Here is a 10,577-nt window from a genome sequence, read left to right as displayed (position 1 = left end):
TAAAGCACAAAAAAACTCAGAAAATATAAACAAATAAATATGTTAAAAAATAGGCAAAGTAAAAAATAAATTTCATTAAAATAAGTCCTTTATCTTCTTTATTGTTTTTTTAAGAATTTTTCAAAACATGATTTAATTTTAAATTTTAAATCTTTTTCGTATATCTCTATATGTCTAGACTAGTCTAGAAAAAAGAATATTTATATGTTAAAAAAAGATATCTTTCTTAAACATAGCTTGTAATATTTTGTTAATAAAATAAAGTGCAAAAATGATTGCTTTATATTTTAAATAATATTTTTCCTCCTCCATTATTAATAATGTCATAATACATTTCTATCAGCGTTGGCCAATCGCTAATGTAACAAACTATATAAATAAAACAACATACAAATTTAAAAAAATGTAAATCTTTGGTCACAGACAAATAATTTTTTATTCATGGTAAATGGTAAAATATCTTTGCTGATCTCGACGTTTTCGATCATGGCCGGCGATTAGGAAAACAGAAACTCGCATTTTCCTCGACCGAATAATATTGCGCGTAAGCCGTTATTTATATCTAATCTCGGGCGGCGATCTCTCAACATACGTATGTATGTATACATACGTACGAAACGCGGATGCTGTAACTGTCAGACGAAGTTCTGAATTACGACTCGCTAGTATATCGCTCGCGTGTTTTGAGTAGCGCTACGCCAAAATCCACGTAGATACGCCCGTACCACTCGCGCCTAATGCACGTATTTATTATTTGTATGCACCCTGCACGCATGTCTCGTGCATACCCACGAGCCAACCTTGCGACGTCGACGGGGCGGAAGACACCCGGTATAAGAAGACATAATGAGACGGCAAGAGAGAGAGAGAGAAAGAGAGAGACAGAGACGCGCGTCATCATGCTTGAAAGAGCGCGGATTCTGTGGGCTTCTCTCTGTTCGTCGAAATCTCTCCTTCGCGCACTCTCGGCGCGATTAGACAGTCTGGTGCACTCGTTGCGCATTTGCACGCCGCATGTGTGCGCGCGTGTGTGTGTGTGTGTGTGTGTGTGTGTATGCGTATCGCATTCCGGGAAGCTTCGCGGTCACTTCGCCCCTTCGTCTCTCGTTGTTGCACGTTAGCGTAGCGAAAAGCGCGACGACGACGACGTCAGCAGCAGCTCACGCGGAGTTGCGTCAGTTTCGAATCCGAATGGATAACCACGCCAGGGTTCGTATTTCGCTCCCCCCCCCCCCTCCCCGTTCCACCCGATCTCTTCATATAAAGCGCTCCTTCCAGCGCAGCTTCCGCGCCTGCCGGCTTAAATAAAACTTCTGTTAAGGATGCAGTTGCAAGAAGTTGAAATTAAAAGATAATAATAACGAAGGAGCGTAATTAAAATCGCGGGGCGAAGTCGACAGAGGCGACTTTGACTATAATTTCGTTTTCCGTCTCTCAAAGGCTGCTCCTACTTTCATTTTGATTTCTGCAATTCAATTCCTTTTTTTTTTTACATGTACATTAAGCTTCAGTTTTCTCATTTTATCTCCTCGATCTTTATTCGCACTCACAATTTCTTCACGATTTCTCCGCACGTTTTACTAAGCCGCAGGTTTAACGCGGATCCGTACACTCTTCTTTTTTTTTTTTTGCAACAACAAACTCAGATCCCCGTATCGCAAGTAATCGTGCGAACTCGATCGTCCCATAAAGAATTGACATAGTAAATAAATGGGCTCGCTATAAATAACCGTGATTAACGAGCTCATAAATAAATTTTGCACGTGCGACGCCTGATAATGATGCAGCGAGGCATTTAGTATTCATGCGGAGAAGGTGACTCATAATCCTACCTACCTACCTACCGCGCCGTAGTATAACGGGTGTGAATAAGATCGCGCGTCTCGAATGCGACAACGACGACGACTCGGTAAGAACGTGCGACGGAAAAACCTGGCTAGTCTACGGCTGCTAATTAAGCAGTCAATCCCGGGGAACCAGATCCTATCGTTGATAACGCTGACGTCTCATCGAGAGTCGCTAAAACAGCGTTTCGGTACGAGGAGTATTTAGGGCTAATTAATGGCCGATTAATCAACAATTACGGTGTAACGCACAGATGATATTTCTCGTTAATATGTGTTTATTAATCTTTCGTTGTTTAACGCATTAAAAAAGAGATTAGACAAAAAAATGGTAAGTACAGTTGGAAATCTTGCAACCGCTCTCTGAGATAATCGTCAATTAAGTTAATCAAAATTTGAATCTCGCCTTGAATCTTCTCGGGGGAGCGGTCTGCAAAATAGTAATTATGATAGTCCGATAATGACTAATTACTAGCAGGCTGTAAAACGTTTTCCAGGAATTATTGATGTAAAACAGACCTACGTTATTACAAGGAAGCTACAACCTTCTGTGCGAAAAGAAACAGATAATATTCCAGGAAATTGAAATGCCGCTTGTTTATAAAGTTCCACATATCTCGTGTTTACTCGTAACTTTAATTGCTTTATGATAATTTTTGCCCGACTTGTATTTTTTTCTCATTTAACTTACTTATTTTACTTAATAAGCGAATTTATCATTGCACGTCAGTTTACGTTGGTAATCTATCTAGATCTCGATAAAGCAAGTAAATTACTTTAAATTAATTAGAAAGATTCACGATTCCACTATCATCTGTGATCAATTGAATGAATTGATTAAAACAGAGATAAATTATCGAAACGCGGTAAAATAGTTAGTAGTTTTTATCGGTTAGTAAAAAAATCATTATTATATTAAATACATAAAAATAAATACGTAAAAATAACACCAGTTTGTACAGATAGAAAATATTTTTACAAAGCAATAATTGTTTATAACTGTTCATTATTTTTTTATTTTTAAATAAAATGTTAATAACAGAACTATATAGGCTGCATTGGATTTAAATTATGAAAACAAAGAAAAATAGAGGAATTAAAAAATTCTTGAAGACCATTAAAAACCTACTAAAGCGCGATTTGTTATCAGTACAGAAAAAGTAGATTTATTAAATGTAAATCTGTTTTGGAAAAAATTTGATAAAAACATTTATATAGTATAGATCTTCTGAATTTAAATCAAATAAACCTGTCAAATAAATTAATCAACACAAAGATGAATTAAGATCAAATGGCAAAATAGTTTAATACAAATCTTCCATTTAAATCTCCTCACCAAATTCTTTTAAAGCAGTTTTAGTTTCCGATTTTTTCCGCTTTCCAAATCATATTTTCAAAATACTTGAAATTTAATATGTTAAAAGTAAATTCTCTTAATAAGATTTGAAATTTTTTGTAAGAAAAACTAATTTTACCTTAACTAATTACCTTAAATACCTATAATAAATATTACTTTAAAATTTTGATCAAGTCATTGAACGAAAATTTATCTTGCATTTTTCAATTCTTTTACTTTTCAACCATGAACTTTATTCTTTAATTTACAAAGAATTAAAGGATAAAGTTCTGCTACTCTATTATCCATTTGTTTTATTCTGTTCCTGATACAAATTCCATTTTATTTTTGTCTTTTTATTATTTATTTCCTTGCGTATCTTCATCACAAAAATGGATAAGTTTTATGCTGGATTACAATCAAGAATATAATGTAGATATATACATATATTTATAATGTTATCTTAAAGAGATATTAATTAACACTTTATTCTGGGAAATGTTATTGTAGAAAATGTTTTATTATGAAGACAAAAATATTTAAAAAAAGGAATTTGTTTATAATACACTAAATATTTCTTTTTATTCAAATTATTTAACTTTCGTATATCACTTTAAACAAACTTTGCAGCTTTTTAGCACAATATTTTACAAATAATAATTTATTGCGTAATTTAATCACTTTACAATTCAATTAATTTCTGGATCTATTCTTATAGATCTAGATAACAGCACCTGTTATACAGGATTCATTATATATCGTTATGTCTGCGTACTCTTAAATAGTAGTACTCTATCTTATCATATAATCGCATCACTTAGTTTCCTTCACTGCTCGTGTTAACCCGAGATTGTCCAATAATGCCTGCGGACTCGGATCCCTTCCCCTGAACTTCCTGAACACCTCGGCGGCAGGATAACTGCCACCTAAGGATAAAAATGTATTGCGAAACCTAGCACCTAACTCCTTCTGCTGTGACTCGTCAGATTTGACTTCTTGAAAAGCCGTATACAAATCGGCAGCTATCATCTCGGACCAAACTTTGCTGCAATTAAACAAGTTCAATAGAAAAGATTCAATCAATGGTTGTGCAATATAAGCGATCAACAATTATAAACAATGTGCCAATGTTAAATAACCACTTTTGTTTACTTCATTATATAAGAAAATTTTACAATTTGAGATAACTGTAAAGTTATTTTAAATTGAAATCAATTTACAAGAATTTTCTAATTTATATAGAATAAATGAATTCTGTAATAATACCTAAAATATGCGGCTGCCCAATTGCCACTCCATATAGCTTCAAAATTGCAAACGTGAACGTTCCTTTTTTCGAGAGGCAATGCAAAATATTTCGGCCACAGGCGTTTCATCATTTGCACCCAAAATGTTTCACTGTAATTTTTTTAATAATTAAATAAAATTAAACAAAAACGCAAAGACCGACATCATTTCAATACCAATATATTTGAATTATTGTGTTGAAAGAATGGTAAACATTTGGTTTATTTTAAACATTGATATAATAAGATATAAATGCTCAATTAACATAATTACACTTCTTTTAATTAAATAGTTTTTGAAGAAATTTAAAATTTAGTATTTGTTCGATAAAGGTTTTTTGTAGATTACCTGGAATGCAAATCCAGATCCAAATGTGACAAGTAAAGTTCTTTACAAAGTTTGTAGCCAGCCAAGTGCGATCTCATTGTTTTAATACTTTCAATAACTTCTGCAGGTAATGGCTCTTTTGTTTCATAATGTCCGGAGATTTTTTGCAACATGAATGGTTCGTACAGCCTATAATCATTGAATTATTAAAATTAAATAATACAAAATTAAATTACATTTTATACTTATTAATTAATAACATTATAACGATAACACATAAAAGTGCTAAAAATATAAAAACAGCAGTTAAATAAGAGAAGAATATTAACAATAATTATACCAGTTTTCCATGAAGAAATCGCAAATGAATACGGCGTCCCATTCCACAAATGATAATCCGGCAATATCAGAGTACTCAACCGTAGTTAGCAAATGTTGCAAACCATGTCCAAACTGTAATTAGAAAATAATTATTTTATTAACAAATAACATCTGTCCATTATAATTTTATAAACAAACAATATAATATACAGGATGTTCAGCACCAAATAGAAGTACATTTAAGCAGTGACTCTAAATAATAAAATAAGACTAAAATAAAAAATAACAAAACTGTTATTAGGTTATTTATCATTTTTGTCTTATCTTATCTATTATCTAAAATTATTCCTCAAATCAAATTTTTCCCTATCTGTTGCAAAATATCATGTATAATAGTCTATTACCTTCTGGAAGAGAACCTGCAGATCTCTGAAGGAGAGCAGTGAGGGTTTATCGCCTACTGGTGGCGGAAAATTAAATATCAGGGCGATCAACGGAGTGCTATTGCCGATTTTGCTTTTGCTTTTGATCGTGGATACCCATCCCGAGTCTTGCTCTTTGCGGAATTTTTCTCTGCCTCTAGCATAAGGATCCAAGTAAAAGTTTGCGATAGGTGCTGCACTGGATTCGTTCAAGTCGAATATGTCGAAAAACCGAACATCCTTATGCCAGATATCTGCTTTCTTGTTTTCAACGATTTTTACGTTGAAAAGTGACTCGATGTGCTCGAAAAGACCCGACAGAACGGTCGGTAGCGGAAAATATTCTCTCCATTTGTTATCATCGTAGCTGAACGAAATTAGGTAAAGGTACTTGAAAATAGGTAATTTTGCAATATTTTATTCAATAGCGTGAATTGCAGCAAATATATATATATATATATATCTAAATAAATATCTTAAATAATATGCAAATTTTTATACTTTACATATTTCTTTTAAACTATACTTTTAGCTACTTAACAAGTATACTTTCAAATATAATTGACTGTAAGGTAATATTTTAATATATAAATTGTAAAAGTACAATTTTTTAGCATACCGCATTAAATATGAGATATTTTTAATCTTTTTTTTTAATAATTTACTTACTTAAACATACTACGACGTTGTTTTCTACCCCAAAATGCAACATCCCATACCCTTATAATATCATTGAAGTCTCTCTCTTTTGCAAACTCAGTTAAACTTGCAATTTCCTGTTCTTGAACTGGGAAAGCTTCAAAATAACATCATAGTTTATTAATATTAATAATAATCTAAAATTTATTAATAGTATCACGCATTTTAAAGTAAGATATTAATAAAATATATTATTTTTTCCGATAAATCTAATTATTAATTACATTAAGTGTTTTTAAAAATAATTTTAGCAAATCAATTATCAGTGCTATAATAAATTATTAATTATTAATTATATTTGTATAACAAAATATAAATATAAAAGTAATGGAATGATTACCAGTACTCCGAAGAATTTCTAGCGTGTTGTGCAGATTCTCTAGAGTGCCAGCCATTTTTGTCTGCATACTCATATCCGCATAACTCTTGAATCCTAAGCGTTTTGCCTGCTCAATTCTCCTTCCTCGAAGTTCCTCCAACGTCACGCTGGATTGAACGGATCTTTCCTGATAATTAGAGCACCGGATAACATCAGCATCCCAAATCGTTGCTCTCAGTTCACGGTCAGGACAATACTCTGAAAATATACCAATTAATTAAATTTTAGAATTTTTAAAATTGTATTAACTTTATTAATAAAAATACGAATGATGTATACCCATAAATGGCTGTAAAATGTACGGTTTTAAAGTGATCATCCAAGGGCCCAGATAAGGTTGTTTAGAATCGATTGCGATGGATTTGAGATAATCTTCCGGAAAATCTTCTACAATGTGTTTGTTATGTATTATCATACTATATGCAGCTGTAGCACTCTAAAAAGATTAATTTACATTTCAATTTGTTGCTGTATTTTTTTAAAATAAGTCGCAAAGAAGAATTTTTCTTAAATAAAACAAAGAATATACTGTGATGACAAAAATAAAATCTTGATAATTATGTTACTCCCTTCAATAAAAAAAAAATATATATTAGGCATTTAGATTCTTAAAAATATTTTTAACTAAGGAGAATTAAATTTATAAAATATGAATCATATGCATTCTTTGTTTCAAGAACTCTTTAAACTCATGTATAATATAATCGATAACTAATAATACAAAAAAATACATATAAAATATAAAAATCCATACAAATAATAATAAAATTAATATAAGTGCCTAATATGTTTGTGTCAAGTTTATGTATATATATATATATACACATAAAATTCTTTTATATACATATACATATGTATATAAAATTGGTCTTTCCAGCTTGTTTATATTGTAATTATTACAAATATGTTTCAGATTATACGACACACACCTCGTATTTCGCCTTGTATTCCTTGACTTTCGATGAAACATAGCTCAAGTCGTCCAAATATTTTTCGAATGTTTTACCCTGCAACTGCAGGCCATTTAATGTTCCCTCCAGCACATACTTGGTAAGCACTCTCTTTTGCGAATGTGTCAATTTAATGTCCTTATTGTCCAGCGCCTCCTTGCATGCTTTAAAGAGCGATGCACTACCAAATTTAGTAGCGATGGCTCTTATGGCACGTTCGTGGATACCCATGTAGCATTTTGTAGGCATTAGACTCTGATTACCAAAATACAAAGTCTTTGCTATTCCCCAAGTGGTCTCTAGGGGAAGATATGCATCCTCGATTGGATGCAACCAATCATTAAATATATCTAGATCTTTTGTTGCTGTAAAAAATTAATAAAAATTGTAAATTAAAATCGTAATTAAACATTGGATTATATTTCTTTTGATTCATGTCACAATAGTTTTTTTTTATTAGTATGCAGATAAAAATGCCAAAATGTTAGTTATTCTCTCTATTTATATTCAAAGTTGTATGTACAACTAAATATATAATAATGTAGTAATTTATACATTTAATTATGCAAAGCAATGTAAAAAGATCAAAAAGCTAGATTTAGATCTAACAATAAGTAAAAGATATTTTATTAGATACAATTAAAATAAAATTACAAACAAGACGTTTCAACTTTACTGTCATCCTCAATCGTAAGTATAAAATAATTTTAATAATTTAACATGACAAAAAAATTGACTATCACTGTGCATGTACAAAGTTGACGAATAATAAATAAATATAAATCAATGTAAAATTTACGTTGTAAATAGAAGGCTACATCATAAGTATATTTAAACAAAAATATAAATAGCTATCAGAAATAAAATAGTATGTACAAAATAATAATTTATTAATTATATTATCAGCATCAAAATAAGTTAAAATCGTATCTTCTTAATTTAATTATAATTTTCAAAATAAGATATCTCTTAATACTTAATAAGTACTATTTTAGTTTTAGTTTGACATTTTATACTTACAATCTACAGTTTTTTCCAGAGTTTTCATCTTTTCTTCAAAATCTACAGTTTGCTTTCCAATAGCCGCTATACATTTTTCAATTGTAAATGTGTTAAACTCTGGCAAATTGTCATCTTTTAATAAAGGATTTTTCTCTGACGATTCTTCGCCTATTTCTGGAAGTCTTAATATCAAGAAAAAAGTATCATTATAAAATTAAGATCCATAATGTATGTAATTATAAATAAAACATTTATTGCAAATACCTAACAAAAATCTTATTAAACAAAATAGTAACAAAAAATATAAAATAATTATATCTTTAGATAATTTAATTTAATGTATTTAGGCTTAGTTCAATACATCTAATTAATTAATAATATAAATATATTACAATATAAATTAAACATACATTATAAAATATAATTTTAATTATCTAACCAATTAATTTATATATTTACCAAAATATACAATTAAATATGTTTTATTAAACAATAAGTAAAATAAATATTAAATAACACAATATTATGTAACATTTAATAATACACAAATGTACAATAAATTTATAAATAAAAAAATAAACACAATTTTAATAAAATAAGCAACGTACATTATTCATAAATATGGACTAAATATATAAGCAAATTAAATAATGTAAATAACGTAAAACGCAATTTCAAATGTATACAAGTCCAGATAAAATTTGATTTCTAATGATTCTAATGATTTCTAATGATGATCTCTAACAATGAAAATATAACTGTAGCATATAATTAGTGAAATTGATTTAAAAAAAACACCGTATAAATGTGAAACAGCACAAGTGCCATGAAAAAACATAACAAAATGCTAGAAAACGCCGAAGTAACGTGAGTTCAGTGAAACTTAACCTCTACGTCAAAGAAGATAAACTTACAAAACTATATAGCCGTGTCGCTTCGGAATTTTCAAAAAATTCCGTCGCGTTAGAGCAATTCTTCTCCCAAGAAAGGACACCGCCATTTTACACACAAGGACAATTATTTCTTAAATAACATCAAAAACTCATCGTGGTCCAGTTAAAAAAAAAGTTATCCAACCTATAAAAGCCGCTATGATCGGTATCATATCAATACGTCGAACTTGCGGCTACGATCTCTCGATTCAATCGATACAATCGATATCGTCGTGCGATTACGACATGTCGTACGTAATTTAATTTATAAAACTGCTTATTTTATCGTATGTTTATACACATCATACATATACATCGATTATGTAATTCATGTTTACTCGCAGCTCACACGCTCACAGATCGATTCTAGAAATTCCTTAGTATTTATGTAAACAGCATATAATGGGCGTCTTGCCTTTACGATCAGAACCGTAACTAGTCTTTCACGAGTCCTGGGAAAAGTTTTATTTTTAAGGAAAAGGAAATAATAATAAAACAAATATAATATACATAATAGAGTTGTTCAAATTGTTCATAAATAATTTTTCTGCACAAAAAAAATGTCATTCACATGTATTAATGTCTATAAGGGCCACTTCGACCAACTCCGATTAATTATTTATCGAAATTATAATATCTTTAAAATATTAATTAATACTATGTTTAATTGAAATCATAAAATTAGAAATATTGTGAGGAACGATTCTTTAGTCGGTCTTAAATAATTGTTTTAACCAACACTATTGCTGCAAGTACTATAATCTTTGTGATATAATAACAATCTGCCTAATTACGGCTCTGCATTTACATCCCTTGACATCCCTCGATTGCACACACTCGAAAGATAGGATTTATTTTCGTTAAGTGAAGTCTCTTAACACTTTTAGATGTGATTCGACGGGCTGTCATCTGGTGGACGTGCCTCTCGAAATCGTTCGCGTCGTCGACCGACAAACGGGAAGCGGCGGCGACGACGACGGCGACGCGGATCAACATCGCGGCATCGCGCGGCGATGTCGCGTTTTGAGGTTAAGTGTATCGATCAGTGCGCTGGCGCCGTACAGCTCGGCAGCGATGG

The 10,577-nt window shown here is 30.9% G+C and overlaps 1 protein-coding gene across 1 annotated transcript; it reads right to left on the bottom strand.

Moving 5' to 3' along the window:
• Nucleotides 1-3,736: 3,736 nt before the first annotated feature.
• Nucleotides 3,737-9,619, bottom strand: LOC105830704 (probable cytosolic oligopeptidase A). Its single transcript, XM_012670209.3, has 11 exons — nt 9,482-9,619; nt 8,586-8,749; nt 7,545-7,930; nt 6,895-7,051; nt 6,577-6,813; nt 6,207-6,333; nt 5,520-5,904; nt 5,135-5,247; nt 4,816-4,983; nt 4,447-4,578; nt 3,737-4,225 (listed from the first exon to the last, which is right to left on the bottom strand). The coding sequence occupies exons 1-11, from the start codon at nt 9,565-9,567 to the stop codon at nt 3,994-3,996; spliced, it is 2,187 nt and encodes a 728-aa protein (XP_012525663.2). The 5' UTR covers nt 9,568-9,619; the 3' UTR covers nt 3,737-3,993.
• Between the last annotated feature and the right edge of the window lie 958 nt (nt 9,620-10,577).

The sequence above is a fragment of the Monomorium pharaonis genome, chromosome 5, assembly GCF_013373865.1.
Source record: "Monomorium pharaonis isolate MP-MQ-018 chromosome 5, ASM1337386v2, whole genome shotgun sequence".
NCBI classification, from domain to species: Eukaryota; Metazoa; Arthropoda; class Insecta; order Hymenoptera; family Formicidae; genus Monomorium; species Monomorium pharaonis.
This window is presented reverse-complemented; position numbering and strand designations above follow the sequence as displayed.

Excerpts from the sequence above, each read along its gene's own strand:
- LOC105830704 (XM_012670209.3), bottom strand. The coding sequence starts at position 9,567 with ATGGCGGTGTCCTTTCTTGGGAGAAGAATTGCTCTAACGCGACGGAAT. Across the intron at positions 7,052-7,544 it reads AATACAAGGCGAAATACGAG|AGTGCTACAGCTGCATATAG; the intron begins GTGTGTGTCGTA and ends TAATCTTTTTAG. Across the intron at positions 6,334-6,576 it reads AGAAATTCTTCGGAGTACTG|CTTTCCCAGTTCAAGAACAG; the intron begins GTAATCATTCCA and ends GTTATTTTGAAG.